The sequence below is a fragment of the Heterodontus francisci genome, chromosome 11 (assembly GCF_036365525.1).
Source record: "Heterodontus francisci isolate sHetFra1 chromosome 11, sHetFra1.hap1, whole genome shotgun sequence".
NCBI classification, from domain to species: Eukaryota; Metazoa; Chordata; class Chondrichthyes; order Heterodontiformes; family Heterodontidae; genus Heterodontus; species Heterodontus francisci.
Genome location: NC_090381.1, coordinates 21997940 through 22019636, shown reverse-complemented (window position 1 = coordinate 22019636; position 21697 = coordinate 21997940). Strand labels below are relative to the sequence as shown.

Below are 21697 nucleotides of genomic sequence, written 5' to 3'. Positions count from 1 at the left end.
AAACATGAACAGTACCCTTGCAGACTCTTGGCGTTCATAAGCCAACCTGCAACCCAGTCGCTTGGAAAAGGTTAAATAGGATGTGTCCCTATCAGTGCAGTTGTACACCATAAGGGAGCTAACAGAAACGCAAAAGGGTGAGTGTAGATTTCCAATTGGTTTGATTTGCAAGAATGGTGATGAGCTTCCATGCACCAAAAAGAAACATTATACAATGGCCCCTGCTGGAGTATGCATGGGTGTATGTCAGGTAAGGACAGGGTCCAAGCCCTGCTGTAATAACCCCCCACCACCACATGCCAATACTCACTGTCCAGGCTTAGATGTTTCAGATACCACAAAGTTGCCCGCATCCTGGGACAACTTATTCTAGAACAACACAGCACCTTTGAGAGACGAAGGGAGAACACAGGAGAAAAATGTACAATCAAAAACACTTCTCATTTAATTTAAAAGGATTTCCCCCTCTTCACCCTACTGTGGTGGCAGCAAGTTTGAACTGGAATTCCATTACCTCCCAGTCCAGGTAATCACTGGCATCTTCAAAATTAGTGAGCAGTGAAACAGAGCAGAAGAGTTTGGGAAGTTCCTCACGAGTCAGTGGAGGGAAGCGGCTGTCCTTAAGAGCACTGTTAGGAGAGAAAGATATCAATGAGATTAGGCTGGGCATTTCAGAGTACTGATAGATCACTACCCACTGTGCACAAAGGAGAAGCTAAGAATCTGTTTAATGATGATACGTGGGGTGTGTTATATTCCATAAAGCCAGTTGATGAAGGACAGAACTGGAGCAATTCTTTACACACTTTTATAAAAGTAAAATACTGCAGATGCTGGAAATCTGAAATAAAAACAAAGTGCTGGAAATACTCAGCAGGTCAGGCAGCACCTGTGGAGAGAGAAGCAGAGTTAACATTTCAGGTCTGTGACCCTTCATCTGTGACTTTTCATCAGAACAGATGAAGGGTCACAGACCTGAAACGTTAACTCTGCTTCTCTCTCCACAGATGCTGCCTGACCTGCTGAGTATTTCCAGCACTTTGTTTTTATTTCACACACTTTTATATTTATTTACAGCATTACACAATACAAGCATACACCTCCTAACCCAATAACCAAGGTTTCAGTCTGTGTTTATTTATAGGGATAACCACCACCCTTCATACAATTAAACACAATTAATATACAATTAACAGGGTGAAGGTGGTTGGTTAAATCAAAAGTCCACTGAACGTTAGGAATTCAAACACTTCTTTCAGAACAAGAGAAAGAGTCTCACATGCTACCTTACCGCGACACCATTTCTCCCCACCACAATAATAAACCGCAAAGGTTATTTCTCCACTTAACTCCATCCCCTGCCACCCCACCAAATCAAGAGGCAAACTGGTTTTCTCTCCCCACAGTTGAGACCTGTACAGTATACTCCTTTCAGTCAGGAGCGATGTAGGTTACACTGCCCTCCCAAAAATCAGAGTTGCACAGGTCACCCAGTCAAGAACTGCACATCTTCTGGTCCTCTACTCCAGCTGAAACTGCTCAGTTACCCCCAGCACCAACCGCTGCACAGGTCACCTCATGCTCTCAGTCTGCTGTCTTGCCAACTGTTAGACATTATGAAGGCTGTTTTTCACTTTGTGATATTCAGCAGGTATGGAAACTTCCAGGATTTTCATTTACAGTGGCCCCAGCATCACTATGTGCATGAAATTAACCATCATCCAACAGTTATAAAATTACATAGCATATACAGCACAGAAACAGGCCATTCGGCCCAACTAGTCTCTGTTGGTTTTTATTCTTCACACAAATTATACTAATACAAAACTGAGAGAAAGGGGAACACATTTTCACATTGGTAACACGATCTTTGTGATTCCTTATCATTCCATAGAGGGCTCGAGTGTTCTTACCTGGTAAGTGTATATTCCCTGAGTCCTGAATGGAGGTTCATGGCAGAGAAGGTCCCAATGCAGCCTCGCAGGCGTTTATCCCGACCCATCTTCCACGTTACAAACAGTGGGCTAGAAAACACAAAGCCGTTCATTCCTACATAATAGAATCAGGTCATATGGACTGCACAGAACACAAACACCTGACACGAGACTCTGCTGTACAGATTAACCTCAAATGCAGACAAGAAGCCCAGTGCCTCGAATATTGGAGGGTAACTGTGGTCCCTTGGGAAATCTGGGTTTAGCCCCGTAAATTAGTTATTCTGACATTAGTCCTATAACTCAAAATATGCTGCCGACAGCTGAGAACTTTGGATATTCTGGGGATAAACCTGTATCTCTCAAACACGAGGATTATCCCAGCACATCAGATATCTGGGAATAGTCAGGGAACTTAGACTATTCTAAGTAACCCCTGCAGCTAAGATATTGTGTGGACAATGTGGTAGTATGCATATTCTGGTACTACAGATATTCAGGGTATAATCTGGAAACATGCATATTCAGTCTATAATGTGGTACTACATATACCCTGAAGATCATGTAGTATCAGAATATAACTTGGTACGATACGTATTCTGGTGCTATGAATATCAAGGAATAATCTGGTACCGCACATATTCTGGTATAACAGATATTCAGAGCATGATCTGGTACTGCAGCTATTCTGGTGCTATAATTCTTAGGGTAAAATCTTGGAACACGGATGTTCAAAGTATAATCTGCTATGAAAATATTCTGGTACTATGCATAGTCACAGAATAATCCGCAACCGCACATATTCTGGTGCTATGGATATTCAGGTTATAACCTGGTACTAGAGATATTCTGGCTCGACAGTAATCTGCTACTACAGATATTCTGGGTATAATCTTGTTGTTACAGATACCCTGGTACAACAGATCATACAGCTCAGTAGGATGACATTCTGGAATGATATACATAACTAGAGATGGTTTAGTAACTATCTGATATATCTGGGTTTCTGGCCTAGTCTCCCAGATCATCTGGAGTTTGCCCAATGTCTCTACATATTCGAGAATTACTCGTACCTCTGGCAGTCTAGAAATATTCTGTTACCTCAGATATTGTGGCATCAGTCCCATACCTCAGATATACTGGCAATTGATCACTACTTCAAATATTCTGGAGTTAGCAATTATTATTGAGGGTAGGCAGTGGCGTAGTGGTATTATCACTGGACTAGTAACCCAGAGACCCAGGGTATTTCTCTGGGGACATGGGTTCAAATCCCACCACAGCAGAAGGTGGAATTTGAATTTAATTAATAAATCTGCAATTAAAAGCTAGTCTAATGATGGCCATGAAAGAATTGTCGATTGTTGTAAAAACCCATCTGGTTCACTAATGTCCTTTCGGGAAGGAAATCTGCTGTCCTTACCTGGTCTGGCCTACATGAGACTCCAGACCGACAGCAATGTGGTTAACTCTTACATGCCCTGTGAAATGGCCTAGCAAGCCACTCAGTTGTACCTAACCGCTACAAAGTCAATAAAAAGGAATGAAACCGGACAGACCACCTGGCATCGACCTAGGCACCGGAAACGACAACGGCAAACCCAGCCCTGTCAACCCTGCAAAGCCCTCCTTACTAATATCTGGGGGCTTGTGCCAAAATTGGGAGAGCTGTCCCACAGACTAGTCAAGCAACAGCCTGACATAGTCATACTCACGGAATCATACCTTACACTGCCATCACCATCCCCGGTTATGTCCTGTCCACCGGCAGGACAGACTCACCAGAGGTGGTGGCACAGTTGTATACAGTAGGGAGGGAGTTGCCCTGGGAGTCCTCAACAATGACTTCGGACCCCATGAGGTCTCATGGCATCAGGTCAAACATGGGCAAGGTAACCTCCTACTGATTAATACCTACCACCCTCCCTCAGCTGATGACTCCGTACTCCTCCATGTTGAACACCACTTGGAGGAAGCACTGAGGGTGGCAAGGGCACAAAATGTACTCTGGGTGGGGGACTTAAATGTCCATCACCAAGGGTGGCTCGGTAGCACCACTACTGACCGAGCTGGCCGAGTCCTAAAGGACATAGCTGCTAGACTGGGTCTGCGGCAGGTGGTGGGGGAACCAACAAGAGGGGAAAACATACTTGACCTAGTCCTCACCAATCTGCCTGCCGCAGATGTTTCTGTCCATGACTGTATTGGTAGGAGTGACCACCACACAGTCCTTGTGGAGACGAAGTCCTGCCTTCACATTGAGGATACTGTCCATCGTGCTGTGTGGCACTATCACCGTGCTAAATGGGATAGATTTGGAACAGATCCAGCAATGCAAAACTGGGCATCCATGAGGCGCTGTGGGCCATCAGCAGCAGCAGAATTGTACTCAACCACAGTCTGTAACCTCATGGCCTGGCATATCCCCCACTCTACCATTACCATCAAGCCAGGAGACCAACCCTGGTTCAATGAAGAGTGCAGGAGGGCATGCCAGGAGCAGCACCAGGCATACCTCAAAATGAGGTGTCAACCTCATTTTGGGCGGCACTGTGGCGCAGTGGTTAGCACCGCAGCCTCACAGCTCTAGCGACCGCGGTTCAGTTCTGGGTACTGCCCGCGCGGAGTTTGCAAGTTCTCCCTGTGACCGTGTGGGTTTCCGCCGGGTGCTCCGGTTTCCTCCCACAGCCAAAGACTTGCAGGGTGATAGGTAAATTGGCCATTGTAAATTTCCCCTAGTGTATGTAGGTAGTAGGAGAATTGAGGGAAGGTGGGGATGTGGTAGGGAATATAGGATTAATGTAGGATTAGTATAAATGGGTGGTTGTTGGTCGGCACAGAAGGGCCTGTTTCAGTGCTGTATCTCTAAATAAAATAAAATAAAATAAATAAACCTGGTGAAGCTACAACACAGGACTATCTGCGTGCCAAACTGCGTACGCAGCATGCGATAGACAGAGCTAAGTGATCCCATAACCAACGGATCAGATCTAAGCTCTGCAGTCCTGCCACATCCAGCCGTGAATGGTGGTAGACAATTAAACAACTAACTGGAGGTGGCGGCTCCACAAATATCCCCATCCTCAATGATGGGGGAGCCCAGCACATCAGTGCAAAAGATAAGGCTGAAGCATTTGCAACAATCTTCTGCCAGAAGTGCCGAGTTGACGATCCATCTCGGCCTCCTCCTGAAGTCCACAGCATCACAGATGCCAGACTTGAGCCAATTCGATTCACTCCACGTGATATCAAGAAACGACTGAAGGCACTGGATACTGCAAAAGCTACGGGCCCTGACAATATTCCGGCAATAGTACTGAAGACCTGTGCTCCAGAACTTGCCGCGCCCCTAGCCAAGCTGTTCCAGTACAGCTACAATACTGGCATCTACCCTGCAATGTGGAAAATTGCCCAGGTATGTCCTGTACACAAAAAGCAGGACAAGTCCAACCTGGCCAATTACCACCCCATCAGCCTATTCTCAATCATCAGTAAAGTGATGGAAGGTGTCATCAACAGTGGCATCAAGCGGCACTTGCTTAGCAATAACCTGCTCAGTGACGCTCAGTTTGGGTTCCGCCAGGGCCACTCAGCTCCTGACCTCATTACAGCCTTGGCACAAACATGGACAAAAGAGCTGAACTCAAGAGGTGAGGTGAGAGTGACTGCCCTTGACATCAAGGCAGCATTTGACCGAATATGGCATCAAGGAGTCCTAGCAAAACTGAGGGTCAATGGGAATCAGGGGGAAAACCCTCCACTGGCTGGAGTCATACCTAGCAGAAAGGAAGATAGTTGTGGTTGTTGGAGGTCAATCATCGGAGCTCCAGGACATCACTGCAGGAGTTCCTCAGGGTAGTTTCCTAGGCCCAACCATCTTCAGCTGCTTCATCAATGACCTTCCTTCAATCATAAGGTGGGGATGCTCGTTGATGATTGCACAATGTTCAGCACCATTCGTGACTCCTCAGATACTGAAGCAATCCGTGTAGAAATGCAGCAAGACCTGGACAATATCCAGGCTTGGGCTGATAAGTGGCAAGTAACATTCGCGCCACACAAGTGCCAGGCAATGACCATCTCCAACAAGAGAGAATCTAACCATCTCCCCTTGACATTCAACGGCATTACCATCGCTGAATCCCCCACTATCAACATCCTAGGGGCTACCATTGACCAGAAACTGAACTGGAGAAGCCATATAAATACCGTGGTTACAAAAGCAGGTCAGAGGCTAGGAATCCTGGGGAGAGTAACTCACCTCCTGACTCCCCAAAGCCTGTCCACCATCTACAAGGCACAAGTCAGGAGTGTGATGGAATACTCTCCACTTGCCTGGATGGGTGCAGCTCCAACACTCAAGAAGCTCAACACCATCCAGGACAAAGCAGCCTGCTTGATTGGCACCCCATCTACTAACATTCACTCCCTCCACCACCGACGAACAGTGGCCGCAGTGTGTACCATCTACAAGATGCACTGCAGCAATGCACCAAGGCTACTTAGACAGCACCTTCCAAACCCGCGACCTCTACCAACTAGAAGGATAAGGACAGCAAATACATGGGAACACCACCACCTGCAAGTTCCCCTCCAAGTCACACACCATCCTGACTTGGAACTATATCGCCGTTCCTTCACTGTCACTGGGTCAAAATTCTGGAACTCCCTTCCTAACAGCACTGTGGATATACCTACCCCAAATGGACTGCAGCGGTTCAAGAAGGCAGCTCACCACCACCTTCTCAAGGGCAATTAGGGATGGGCAATAAATGCCCAAAAATTCCAAATATTCTGTAATGAACCACATGTCCTAGATATTCTGGGATTGCCCAGTATATTAAAGATATTCTGGAATTGGCCCCATTATCCCAGATACTTTAGTCCATGTCCACAGATCCCTGAAGATAGCAGGACAGGTAGATAAAGTGGTGAAGAAGGCATATGGGATGCTTTCCTTTATTGACCGAGGTATAGAATACAAAAGTAAGGATGTAATGCTGGAACTGTATAAAACTGTGGTTAGGCCACAGCTGGAGTACTGCATACAGATCTGGTCACATTACAAGAGGGACATAATTGCTCTGGAGAGAGTACAGAGGAGGACATTGACAAGAATGTTGCCAGGGCTTGAAAATTGCAGCTATGAAGAAAGATTGGATAGACTAGGGTTGTTTTCCTTAGAACACAGGAGGCTAAGGGGTAACTTAATTGAGATTTATAAAGTTATGAGAGGCCTAGATAGGGTAGACAGGAAGGACCTGTTTTCCCTAGCGGAGAGGTTAATTACCAGGCGGCACAGATTTAAGGTAGAAGGATTAGAGGGGACATGAGGAAAAACCTTTTCACCCACAGGGTGGTGGGTGTCTGGAATTCACCGGATCGGTGGTGGAGGCAGAACCTCTCAACGCATTTAAAAAGGTATGTGGACCTGCACCTGAAGTGCTGTAAACCTGCAGGACTACCGACCAGGTGCTGGAAGGTGGGATTAGATTGGGTGGCTAGTTTTCTCAGCCGGTGCAGACATGATGAGCTGAATGGCGTCTTTCTGTGTCATAACTTTTCTATGGTTCTATATTCTAGAAATTGGTCTTTTTTCCTAAAAGGTATGATGTGGATCGATTATTATCCCAGATATTCCATATATAGACTTGTGATTCTCATACTTTAGAATTAGTGTAGGACCTAAATATTTTGCAGAAAGTCTGGAACTCAAGCTATTCTGCAATAAGCCACATGCTTTAGGTACTCTCTGGTTGGGTTACATCACAATTTGGGGGACAAAGGGTCATCAATAATGGTAGCAGCTCCACATGCAGACCAGTCACAAGTGCTGTTAGCGCTATTACTCTTCACAATTTATATCAATGCTTTGGAAGAAGGCACTGTCCACAGGTTTGCAGATGACACAAAGATCTATGTTAGTGTCAACACCCTTAAGGAGAAAAAAGTTACAATGTAATCCACAGACAATGAAATGGGCCCACATCTGGCAGTTGGCATTTAACAGAGAGAAATGTAGAGTAATGCACATGGATAGGGCTAACACCAAGCATGTGTATAGCAAGCCGGTCTCTGAACTAAAGTGCAGGAGACTCCAAAGGTCCGCAACCAGTGCCATAAGGAAAGCAAATAGGGTTTTAGGATGCATGGCTAGAACAATCCAATATAAGACGAAAAGCACCATAGTATCATGGTCAGACCCCATCGAGAACATTGTATGCAGTTCTGATCCCCTGACATGGTGGGAGTTAGAGGCCCTAGAAAAGGTTCAGAGAAGGTGGGAGGCTCTGCCCACCGTCCAAGACGTCAGGGCCGCGTCCACCTCCATCGAGCCTGGGGAGCCTCGCTGGGATTTTACACTCCCCAGGTCCTTAATTGGCCTTGGGCAGGACTTCCACCCCTCAGAGGCAGGAAGTCCTGCCTAATGGAGCTGCTGGCCAATCAGCCGGCCGGCAGCTCTGAGTCCCAGCAGCGCCTCCAGGAGTAGTGGCCACTGCTGGGACCGCACCCAGCTGCAGCAGCAAGAGAGACAGCAGCCCTGGAAACAAGGTACGTTTTGAGGCCTTGCCGGGGACAATCGGCCAGGCCCCAGTGAGGCAAGAGGAATTGGTTGGGGGGGGGGGGGTACTTGATTTCAGTGGGGGCGGTTGGGGCTTCGCGGGGGGGTTCCTCCATGGGGCACAGGGTGCCTGAGCCACCTGCCCGCCACTAGTAAAATACCAGCGGTAACAGGAGGAGGTCCTTAAGTGGCAGTCAATTGGGGTAGGTAGGTTGTTTCTCACTGCTGCCTCCCATAAAATTGCAGCGGGGGTGGAAAGGCGTCAGTAATAGTGCCTCCCACCTCCCATTCAATTTTACAGCACCCCCACACAACCCCCAACCTGCTCCTATGGACGGGTGTAAAATTCCAGCCAATTTCTTCTTCGCTCACTTCTTCTAAGCACTTTCGACCTGGACTTCCATGAATAAGGCGATCTCGTTGGTCTTTTTATTTCCCTCCACTTTCAAATTGGGTTCAAGTATTAGCAGCCTTTCGCTGTATCGGTGTTCTGAGAGCAAATATTTTCTCTTCCTCTCTCTCTCTCACCCTTCTGAGGCTGCTGATCTTTGTGTCTTCTGGTCTTCCTTACAGCCTCCAGACTTCTAAAAGCCTGCTGAATTTATCCAGAATCAAAAGTCAATAGTCATTTGCATTTGTCAATATGCAGAGTCCACAAGTCTGGCTACAGCAAATCCACCAAAGACTTCCATTGCTTCCAGGTTTTAAAAAATTCAGTTCGAGTTTGCACTTTCAGAGCCCCTGTTTACGATCCAAGAGTCTGGGATAGCGAAACCCATTGTTCTTCAGGTGTTATAATCTTGCATTCTGCTTTCAAAAGGGTCTTTGATTTGGGTTCCTTGTTCGCATGGTAACCAGAGGATTCCTGTCTTGTCTCTAGATAGAGTTGGTGCGAGTCACATGTCTCCTCTGAATCCTTCTTACACTACATTAAAAAAAGTCAGTTTTTTAAACCATCATACCACAAAGTCCAGCGTTCATAACAGTGTAGAACTAGGTTCGATGTCAGGAAGTGTTTTTTCCCCTCAAGGTCCGTGACCCTTGGAATAGATTGTCAACTAGTAAAATGGATGCAGATTCACTACAAATGTTCAAAAGGGTGTGTTCCTGGAGTATGCTGATAATGCAGGATACAGAAGGTAAGTGTGATGCTTCTTGATGTACCACATGGTCACCGTTATTGCCCAGAACAGGTTTCGTTTGCCTTTGGGGAGTCAGATAGTATCTTCTCAGAGCCCTTTTCTCCTAAATTGACTGCACAGGGAAGCTGTTAAGGACTTGGCATAATGAACAGAAAAATAAAAGGACATATGGACAACTGAAATTTGAACTAAGTACTGCAAGATACGATCGTGGGCACACAGCTGGGAGCTAGAAATGCAGATGTCAGCTTTTGAAGTTTGAATCAGTCTTTAAGATAGTAATACCAAAAATATTTTTCGTACTGAGAGATATGAGAGATCGAATTAAATAGAATTTGCTTTGATTCTTGCTCTGTGTTCAATATAATTTTAATTCATTCTCAGGTCATGGGCATCGCTGACAAGCACAGCATTTATTGTGGATCCCAAGTTGCTCTAGTTTGACGCAAATGAATGACTAGCTAGACCACTTCAGAGGGCAGTTAAGAGTGAACCATGTTGGTGAGGTTCCAAAGTCCCATGTAGGCCAGACAGGGTAATGACAGCAAGAATCCTTCCCTAAAAGTTCAGTGATCCAGTTGGGTTTTTACAACAATCCAACAGCTCTTGATCAGCTTTCTGACACCAAATTTTATTTCCAGATTTTTAAAACTGAATTCAAATTCTCAAACTGCCATGAAGTGCGGGAAGGGAGGATGAAGGGGGATTTGAACTCTCATTCTCAGGATTATTAGTCGAGATGCCCAAGTAGCTAGTAATCATATAAACAGTAATATAAACTCCATTCTACCATACAAGGCTGCTTAACGATTCACACTTGGCCTCGCTTCATGAATGTTTGTCAGTTGGCCTTCAAAAAGATTGGAGAAATATACGAAAAGGCATTTGTGAAAGGCATGGGCAAGAAATTAGACCCAGTAGCAACTGTTTTTTGGGCACCATGAGTACCCTCAGAGCTCAAAAATGGCATCTGCATTGTGCGCACACACATGATGCGAAGTGCAATGAACACCATCTTGTGCAGGCTTTAATGTGTGCACAACGAACATCCACCAGAAGCATGCAGAGCAGGCAGATCATGGAATAAATTAGTATACAACACTGATTTGCAACTCAACGGTCAGCTGATGCCCTTTCTTAACCTCACAGAGCTGAGCAAAACAGCAGGAAGGACCCCCACCAGCGCTATTTAAAGGGATCATAATCTACTTATAGGTTAGCTGTTTTTTTTTTTAAATGCCTGGTGCTGCAATTCTACACGTTTTTGGTGCTTTCCAGAGTTGTTACAAGTTTAAAAAATGTACAGGGAGTGGTGTGGTAGGTGCGGAAGGACTTTTTGCTGACTTCAAGGTTTCTGACCAAACCAATTGCTCCCAGACATAGGTGCACTAGTAGGCCTTTCTCTTGGAATACAACAGGACTGGAAGAATGAGCAGAGGCCACACAGAGCAGGATAAGCTACTAGATGAGGGAGGACGAAGAGGGGGTGAAGGGCTCTCAGCAGAGAGAGCAGTGAGGCTCGGCAAGTTCTTCAGTATTATTGCCAGAATACTGTCAGGGCCCATAGTCTTTGCAGTAGCCAGTGTCTTCAGTCGTTTCTTGATATCACGCGGAGTGAATCAAAATGGCTGAAGTCTGACATCTATGATGCTGGGGACTTCAGGAGGAGGCCGAGATGGAAAATCAACTCGGCACTTCTGGCTGAAGATTGTTGCAAATATTTCAGCCTTATCTTTCGCACTGATGTGCTGGGCTCCCCCATCGTTGAGGATGGGAATATTTGTGGAGCCTCCTCCTCCAGCTAGTTGTTTAATCGTCCACCACCAGTCACGGCTGGACACGGCAGGACTGCAGAGATTAGATCTGATCCGTTGGTTATGGGATCACTTAGCTCAGTCTATCGCATGCTGCTTACACAGTTTGGCACGCAAGTAGTCCTAGGTTGTAGCTTCACCAGGTTGAGGAATGCCTGATGCAGCTCCAGGCATGCCCTCCTGCGCCCTTCACTGAACCAGGGTTAGTCTCCCGGCTCGATGGTAATGGTAGAGTGGGGTATATAGCGTGCCATGAGGTTACAGATGGTGGTTGAGTACAATTCCGCTGCTGCTGATGGCCCAGAGCGCCTCATGGATGCCCAGTTTTGCATTGCGAGATCTGTCCGAAATCTATCCCATTTAGCATGGTGGAAGTGCCACACATGATGGAGGGTATCCTCAATATGAAGGCAGCGGCGGTGAGAGGAGCCGGGGTATAAAAGGAGCGGAGAGAAAGGTCTGACACCAGAAGCAGCAGCTGTGGCAGTGAGAGGAGCCGGGGTATAAAAGGAGCGGAGAGCGAGGCCCGACACCAGAAGCAGCAGCTGCGGTGGCGAGAGGAGCCGGGGTATAAAAGGAGCGGAGAGCGAGGCCCGACACCAGAAGCAGCAGCTGCGGTGGCGAGAGGAGCCGGGGTATAAAAGGAGCGGAGAGTGAGGCCCGACACCAGAAGCAGCAGCTGCGGTGGCGAGAGGAGCCGGGGTATAAAAGGAGCGGAGAGTGAGGCCCGACACCAGAAGCAGCAGCTGCAATGGTGAGAGCGCTTTGTTCTGATCAGTGGACCAATTTGACCAGCAAAAATCGAAGTGTGACGTCACAGGAGGACTGGTAAGTGATTGGTGGGTATTTCTTTACTTCTTCCGTGTCTCGTGTTGTTTTTTCTTGGTTTTGGCCAAGTAATTTAAATCAGGCGACATCATTGCAGGTTAAGAGTACACTTAAATAGATTTTTTTTCTTAAATACTGTGATCCAAATTAATTAATTAAATAGAAGAGATGGCTGGACAGGCGATGTGTTGCTGTAGTATGTGGAAGCTGGTGGACGCCAGTGTGATCCACGGTGACCACATCTGCAGCAACCGTGGCTGCTCGAGGAACTTCGGCTCAGAGTTGATAAGCTGAAGTCTGAGCTGCGGACACTGCGACACATCAGGGAGGGGGAGAGTTACCTGGACACTGTGTTTCAGGAGACAGTCACACCCCTTGGATTAATTCCATCCAATCTGGACCGTGGTCAGGGACAGGAGGGTGTGACTGTGAGTGAGGCAGGTATAGGGATCCAGAATTTAGCTTTGGAGGAGCCTCAGCCAGTGCCCTTATCCAATAGGTACAAGGTTCTTGCTCCCGATGTGGACAAGGGCACAGGCTGCAGGGAGGATGAGCAAACTGACCACAGCACCGTGGTTCAGAGTGCCATTCAAGTGGGGGGAGAAAAGAGAAATGTAGCTGTAGTAGGGGATAGCATAGTTGGGGGATTATATAATGTTCTCTGCAGCAAAGACAGAGAGTCCCGAAGGCTGTGTTGCCTACCTGGTGCCAAGGTTAAGGACATCTCTTCTGGGCTGGAGAGGAACTTGGAATGGGAGGGGAAAGATCCAGTTGTTGTGGTCCAAGTAGGTACGAATGACATAAGTAGGACCAGGAAAAAGGTTCTGCTGAGGGACTATGAGCAGCTCCGGGCCAAATTAAAAAGCAGAACCACAAAGGTAATAATCTCCAGATTACTACCTGAGCCACATGCAAATTGGCATAGGATAAATAAGATTAGAGAGGTAAATGTGTGGCTCAAAGATCGGTGTGGGAGAAATGGGTTCCGATTCATGGGACACTGGCACCAGTACTGGGGAAAGACAGAGCTGTTCCGTTGGGATGGACTTCACTTTAACCATGCTGGGACCAGTGTCCTGGCGAATTGTATAACTATTGTTGTAGATTAGGCTTTAAGCTAAATAGTGGGGGGTGGATTCAATTGAAGGGAAGTTTAAAAAGTCGAAAAGTAATGAGAGAGCAGAGGTGCAGGGTAGTGAAGGAACATACATTAATCAGAGAGTGACAGGAAGGGACAGAGAATACAAGTACAAGAGTATAGCAGAAATTAGAACCAGAGTAGGTAAAAATGGCTAAAAGTCAAAGCTTAAGGCTCTTTATCTGAATGTACGTAGTATTTGCAACAAGATAGATGAGCTGACAGCACAGATAGAAATAAATGAATATAATATGATAGCTATCACAGAGACGTGGTTACAGCATGACCAGGACTGGAATCTAAACGTTCAAGGATATTCAACGTTCTGGAAGAATAGTCGGAAAGGAAAAGGAGGTGGGGTAGCTTTGCTATTAAAGGAAGGGATCAGTGCAGTTGTGAGTAATGATATAGGTGTAATAGATCGTGATGTAGAATCAGTTTGGGTGGAAATAAGGAATAGCAAGAGGAAGAAATCACAGGTGGGAGTGGTCTATAGGCCCCCAAAGAGTTGCTTCTCTATAGGACAAGATATTAATCAGGAAATAATGGAGGCGTGTAAGAAGGGCACTGCAATTATCATGGGTGATTTTAATCTGCATATAGACTGGACAAATCAAATTGGCAAGGGTAGCATGGAAGACGAATTTGTAGAGTGCCTCAGGGATTGTTACTTCGAGCAATACGTTGCAGAACCTACCCGGGAACAGGCTATTTCAGATTTGGTAATGTGTAATGAGGTAGGATTAATAAGAGATCTCGTAGTTAAGGATCCTCTAGGGGGAAGCGATCATAACATGGTAGAATTTCAAATTCAAGTTTGCGGGTGAGCAACTCTGGTCTCAAACCAGTGTCTTCAACTTAAACAAGGGAAATTACAGAGGTATGAAGAAAGAGTTGTCTAAAGAGGGCTGGGAAGATAGACTACAGGGAAAGTCAGTAGATGAGCAGTGGCAGATTTTTAAACAGATATTTCATAACACTCAACAATGCGGCGAAAACGAGTGGTAGGCCAGAGGATTGGGAAGTTTTTAGAAACCAGCAGCGGATGACTAAAAAATTAATAAAGAGGGAGACAATTGATTGAGAGTAAATTTGCAAGAATTATAAAAACGAACAGTAAGAGCTTCTATGGGTATATTAAAAGGAAGAGAGTAGTTAAAGTAAGTGTGGGACCCTTAGAGAATGAGACTGGGAAATTAATAACAGGGACAAGGGAAATTAATAACAGGGACAAGGGAAATGGCAGATAATTTAAACCAATATCTTGCATCAGTCTTCACGGTGGAGGACACTATAAACATCCCAACAATAATAGATGAATAAGGTGTAAATGGGAGGGAGAACTTGTAACAATCTCTATCATGAGGGAAAAGGTGCTGGACAAACTGATGGGACTAAAGGCAGAGAAGTCGCCAGGACCTGATGGCCTGCATCCAAGGGTTTTAAAAAGAAGTGGCTGCAGAGATAGTAGAGGTATTGGTCATAATATACCAAAACTCACTGGATTTCGGTAGGGTACCAGCGGATTGGAAAACCGCTAATGTGACACCCCTATTCAAGAAAGGAGGGAGACAGAAAGCAGGAAACTATAGACCAGTTAGCTTAATATCAGTCAATGAGAAAACGCTTGAGTCCATTATTAAGGAAGAAATAGCAGGACATTTAGAAAAACATAATGCAATCAAACAGAGTCAACATGGTTTCATGAAAGGGAAATCATGTTTGACAAATTTGTTAGAGTTCTTTGAGGATATAACAAGCACAGTGGATAAAGGGGAACCGTAGATGTGTATTTGGATTTTCAGAAGGTGTTCGATAAGGTGCCACATAAAAGGTTATTGCACAAAATAGGAGCTCAGGGTATTGGTGGTAATGTGTTGGTATGGATTGAGGATTGGCTAACACACAGTAGGCAGAGAGTCGGAATCAATGGGTCTTTTTCAGGTTGGAAAGCCGTAACTAGTGGGGTGCCACAAGGATCTGTCCTAGGGCCTCAGCTATTTACTATCTACATTCATGACATAGAGGAAGGGACAGAGTGTAGTGTATCCAAGTTTGCTGACGATACAAAAATAGGTGGGAAGGCATGTTGTGATGAGAACACAAAGAATCTGCAAAGGGATATAGATAGGTTAAGTGAGTGGGCAAAAATTTGGCAGATGGTGTTCAACGTGGGAAAGTGTGAGGTAATCCACTTTGGTAGGAAGAATAAAAAGGCAGATTATTATATAGATGGAGAAAGACTACAAAATATTGCAGTACAGAGGGATCTGGGTGTTCTTGTGCATGAAACACAAAAGGTTATTATGCCGGTGCAGCAAGCAATTAGGAAGGCAAATGGCATTTTGGCCTTTATTGCTAGGGGATTAGAGTTTAAAAATAGGGAAGTCCTGTTACAACTATACAGGGCATTGGTGAGGCCACACCTGGAGTACTGCGTACAGTTTTGGTCCCCGTATTTAAAGAAGGACTTACTAGCATTGGAGGCAGTTCAGAAAAGGTTCACTAGGCTGATACTTGGGATGACGGGGCTGTCTGATCAAGAAAGACTAAACAGGTTAGGCCTTTATTCATTGGAGTTTAGAAGAATAAGAGGTGATCTTATAGAAACATATAAGATTTCAAGGGGGCTCGACAGGGTAGATGTTGAGAATATGCTTCCACTGGTGGGGGAATCTCGAACTAGGGGACTTAGTTACAGAATAAGGGGGCACACATTTAAAACGGAGATGTGAAGGAATTTCTTCTCTCAGAGGGTGGTGAATCTCTGGAATTCTCTGCCTCAGAGAGTTGTGAAGGTTAGGTCACTAAATGTACTTAAGGAAGAGGTAGATAGATTTTTGAAATCACAGGGAGTTGAGGGTTAGGCAGAGCAGGCCCGAAAGAGAAATTGAGGACTGGGACAGATCAGCCATAATCTTATTGAATGGCAGGGCAGGCTTGAGGGGCTGAATGGCCTACTCCTGCTCCTATTTCTTATGTTCTTGTGTTCCACAAGGACTGTGTGGTGGTCACTCCTACCAATACTGTCATGGACAGATGCATGTGTGGCAGGCAAATTGGTGAGGACGAGGTCAAGTGTATTTTTCCCTCTTGTTGGTTCCGTCACCACCTGCTGCAGACCCAGTCTAGCAGCTATGGCCTTTAGGACTAGGCCAGCTCGGTCAGTAGTGGTGTTACCAAGCCATTCTTGGTGATGGACATTGAAGTCCCCCACCCAGAGTACATTCTGTGCCCTTGCCACCCTCAGTGCTTCCTCCAAGTGCTGTTCAACATGGAGGAGTACTGAGTCATCAGCTGAGGGAGGGCGGTAGGTGGTAATCAGCAGGAGGTTTCCTTGCCCATGTTTGACCTGATGCCATGAAACTTCATGAGGTCTGGAGTCGATGTTGAGGACTCCCAGGGCAACTCCCTCCCGACTGTATAACACTATACCGCCGCCTCTGGTGGGTCTGTTCTACTGGTGGGACAGTTCGTACCCAGGGATGGTGATGGCGGTGTCTGGGACATTGTTAGGTACAATTTCATGAGTATGACTGCTTCACACTCCGAATCATTACCCACTGCTGAAAATTACGCATTTCCCCCTCAGGTAATGGTATGATGCCTTCCACAATTGTATAGCTTACCTACACTCACTGCACAGGCTTGTCCAAGGAAAACTAACCCAAGTACCAGAGGGCAGCCAGCAGTCATGAACCTGTAACAGCAGAGTTATAGCAGCCTCAAGGAAGGAAGAAAAAAAATGAGAGAGAGAAAAATCTTTCCTCGCTCACCCTTCCAAAAAAAAAATCAACATTGCAAACGTGAGCCAGGCGGTGCGCGCATGTACTCAGCCAGTGTGAGCCAGGCGGTGCGCGCATGTACTCAGCCAGCGTGAGCCAGGCGGTGCGCGCATGTACTCAGCCAGCGTGAGCCAGGCGGTGCGCGCATGTACTCAGCCAGCGTGAGCCAGGCGGTGCGCGCATGTACTCAGCCAGCGTGAGCCAGGTGGCACACACGCGCACTCAGCCAGCGTGAGCCAGGCGCGGTGCGCACTCAGCCAGCATGAGCCAGACATAGGAACAGAAGTAAGTCCTTCAGCCCATCGAGCCTGCTCCGCCATTCAATACGATCATGGCTGATCATTCACTTCAATGCCTTTTTCCCCCACAGTATTTCCATGTCCCCTTATGTCATTTGTATTTAGAAATCTGTCAACCTCTGCTTTAAACATACTCAATGACTGAGTTTCGACAGCCCTCTGGGGTAGAGAATTCCAAAGATTCACAACCTTCTGAGAAAAGAAATTTCTCCTTATCTCTGTCCTAAGTGGCTTCCGCCTTATTTTGAAATTGCATTCCCTGGTTCTAGAATCCCCAACCACGGGAAATATCTTAGCTCTATCTACCCTGTCTATCCCATCACGTATTTTGTAGGTTTCAATGAAATCACCTCTCATTCTTCAAAACTCTAGAGAATACAGGGCCAGTTTCCCCAATCTCTCTTCATAGGACAGTCCCGTCATCCCAAGAACACGTCTGGTGAACTTTCGTTGCACTCCCTCTGTGGCAATAATATCCTTCCTAAGGTAAGGGGACCAAAACTGCACACACTACTCCAGGTGCGGTCTAACCAAGGTTCTATACAATTGAAGCAAGACTTCACTACTCCTGTACTTAAATCCTCTTGCGATAAAGGCTAACATACCGTTAGCCTTCCCAATTGCTTGCTGCACCTGCATGTTAGCTTTCAGGTGACTTATTGACGAGGACACCCAGGTCCCTTTGTATATCTACACTTTCTAATCGCTTACCAATTAAGAAATACTCTGCACATCTGTTTTTCCTACCAAAATGGGTAACCTCACATTTTTCCACATTATATTCTATCTGCCACGTTCTTGCCCACTCACTAAATCTGTCCATATACCCTTGAAGCCGCTTTGCATCTTCCTCACAACCCACATTCCCACCTAGTTTTGTGTCATCTGCAAACATGGAAATATTGCATTTGGTCCCCACATCCAAATCATTGATGTATATTGTGAAAACAGCTGGAGCCCAAGTACTGATCCTTGCGGTACCCCACTAGTCACAGACCCACACACTCAGCCAATGAGCCAGACACACACACACCACCAACCCAGTGTGACCTTGGAACATTGAACACACTGACTTCTTTTTCAAAAAAAGTTCTTCCGTTTGATCCAATTTCCAATGCACTGTGCTTGCACTACCAGAAAGGAGAGAAACAGGCCTGGTGTCTCCCTCCCAATTCAAGAGGCTATGCAAAACCAGTAGCTAAATACCTGTTACCAAGAGATTAAAATAAGCATGAAAGGTTAAAGAAATTACATTTTTTTTTTAAAGAACTTCCCATGTCACCTCACACATTCTGTACAGCTAATTACTGCATAGAGATTTTTTCAAATTATAAAAAGGTACAGTTTTTATCCCTCAATTCTTAGATGCAGTACAATAGCAGCAGTAAAGTTACAGGTATACACTGCAAGAACCACTCAAGCAATGCCTTTTTTGTGTCTGTTTCACAGAATGTGAACATCACTGGCAAGGCCAGTGGCACGCACACCAGAAGTACAATGATACAACAGTCATGGGCTAACTCTGAAGAGTTGTGAAAAACTAGCTTTGTCTTTAAAAAGAAAAAGAACCTTTATTTTAAAAAAGTGAACAATGATCCTAAATGGCGACTGAAGAAAAAGGGATTGGCCGTTGGTGAATTCAAACTGTCCAACAAAGACAAAGGACAAATCTTCAAAGCCAAGAGGTGTCAATTGAACCCAGCCTAGACCTATCCTAAAACATTCCAGAATTGAACGTCTTCTTCTGAAATAAAGAAGATGCGAGGTAGCCACGTCCTGGATCATTGTGCGATCACCATGGGGAAAGACAGAGCTGAGCATATCCTAAAAGGAGTGATATAACAGCTTTACCTTAAAAAGTGAGAGGGAGAGCGAGAGTGCGACAGAGCGAGCCAGGGAGACAGAGAAAGAAAGAAGAAACATCCTAATAGCTTGTGTTCCAGCCAAGCCAGAAAGCACAGTCCCTGCTGCAAAACCCTACACCTACATTATACAGCAGTGAGGGGTAGAAGTGAACCACCGTTTTTAACGAACTTTCAACCAAGAGAGAAATCTACAATCATCTCAGGCCTGCATCCCTCAAGAACTTGATTTCTAACAGAATTCAAAAAGGTATGTTGTAAACTTCCCCCCACTAAAAGTCACCTTCCTTTTTCCCTTCTTTGTTTCTTCTTGTGTGTATGTGCATGCGTGCAAGTGAATATGTGAGTGAATGTTGTTGCGACAATTTTGGGATAAGGCGTATTGATCAATAAACAATCGACTTTCTGTTCTTTAAAACCTACAAGAAAACCAGTCGCTGTCTGTTTATTTGAAAAATAAAACATCAAGTGTCTAAACTCTAATACAAATACACTTGCTACAAGTCAGGTGGGGAGTTGAACAGTGGCAACTACTTGTGTCACACCATGTGGTCATAACAAATTGCGGGCTTGAAGCCAGGATTGGAACCGCCAGACAAACAAGAGATTTGGAACACGGGAGGAAAATTGACTTCTAAAATTGTGGAAAAATAAACAAACAGGTTTTCTGTATTCTTCTGTATTTTTTTCTCTACAGTGCTACAAACAAAACAGATGGTCACATTTAATGTTAAGGAGTTTGTAGAGCAGGGAGAGACATCCCATGATAAGTTAAACAAATTAAGTGTTGAAGATTTAAAAAGTTTAGTTACAGAGGTGGGAGTCACTTTCAGTCAAAAAGGAAAGAAATCTGAACTGGTGAGAAGTCTAGCCAACCATTTTACCCTGAAATAGAAGAAAGCCTAGAATCAGAGTCTGAAAAGATAACTCCAGCTAGAATCCAGTTACAGATGAAAAGGAAAAGGTGCAGCTTCAGAAGGAAAAAGAGGAAAGGGAGATGCAAAGAGAGGAAGCAGCAAGAAGGTTCGAATTACAGAGACTGCAAACCCAAAATGAAAATGCTGCCAGACACTCAAACTTTATTCCCAATTCAGAGCAAAGCTTTGATGTGCTGAGACATTCAAGATTAGTGTCAAAATTTAATGAGGAACAGGTGGAGTCATATTTAATCTCATTTGCGGAAATAGCTACCAGACTAAAATGGTCGAAAGAATTTTGAACTCTACTCTTACTGTGAAAGTTCATGGGCAGGGCTCATGAAGCTCTTCCCCATTGTCAGCAGGAAGTTCCCCTGATTATGAACAAACTAAAACTGCAAATCGAAATGCATGAACTGGTACAGGAAGCATATAGACTGAAATTCCAACACACCCGGAAAAGAACCACACAGACTAACACTGAATTCGAAAGAATTAAATATATAGCTCTTGAGCGCTGGATACAATCTCTCAAGCTAGAACCTTCACATGAAAATTTGAGAGAAGTGATGTTGCAGGAAGAGTTCAAAAATAGCATCCCAAGTAGTATGACAATGCACATAAAACAATAAAGAACTTACACTCACATAGAAGAACAAAGAACTTACAGAGTGAGAGAACCCGCTGCCATGGCTGATGACTTTGAACTTACACATGAACCCTTTATTCAGAGAAAAGCCTTTCATGATAATTCCCAGAGGTTCAGAAAGGGCAGAAAGTGGGAAAGTGATAAAAGATGGACTGTTAGTGACAGGGAAACAAAAGGTGTGCACCCAAGAAGCCCTCCACCAGTAAGGAAAGAAAAGGGCAGGAATGTATACCACAGACCTGTGTGTTCCCATTGCAGCAAAACAGGGTATGTCACAGCTGACTGCTGGAGGTTAAAGGGAAAACCCATTAATCTTGTAGTGGTGCACAAGGTTAACAAAGAAAAGGGTGCCCCAGCAGACCCGACTGTGGCCCTAACCGTGGTAAAGAACTCCACAAAGAATACTGCTATAGGTGCAGAAGAGGAGGAGAAAATTCCTGAAGATTATCAGGATTTTGTTTTAAAAGGAACGGTATCTCCATATCCCTCTTTTGAGGCAAATAAACCCATTGTCCTGCTTCAAGACACTGGGGCCATTCAATCCCTTACGCTGGGTAAAGGAATGACCTTCCCGAGAGGGAGAGGGAGAGAGAGAGAGAGGGAGAGAGAGAGGGAGAGAGAGAGGGAGAGAGAGAGGGAGAGAGAGAGGGAGAGAGAGAGGGAGAGAGAGAGGGAGAGAGAGAGGGAGAGAGAGAGGGAGAGAGAGAGGGAGAGAGGGAGAGAGAGAGGGAGAGAGAGAGGGAGAGAGAGAGGGAGAGAGAGAGGGA

The 21697-nt window shown here is 45.4% G+C and overlaps 1 protein-coding gene across 4 annotated transcripts in view; it reads right to left on the bottom strand.

Annotated features, from left to right (window-relative positions):
- Positions 1 to 21697, bottom strand: part of LOC137375133 (AMMECR1-like protein) — a 99701-nt gene that overhangs the window by 30661 nt on the left and 47343 nt on the right. For all 4 annotated transcript variants that reach the window (XR_010975934.1, XM_068041801.1, XM_068041804.1 and 1 more), the window contains exons 3-4: positions 1914 to 2024; positions 515 to 629 (exon numbers count right to left, since the gene is read on the bottom strand). Coding sequence is in view for 3 of the 4 variants with exons in the window: in XM_068041801.1 (XP_067897902.1) it covers positions 515 to 629; positions 1914 to 2024 (226 nt within the window). In the remaining variant the exon portion in view is untranslated. The remainder of the gene's footprint in view (positions 1 to 514; positions 630 to 1913; positions 2025 to 21697) is intronic.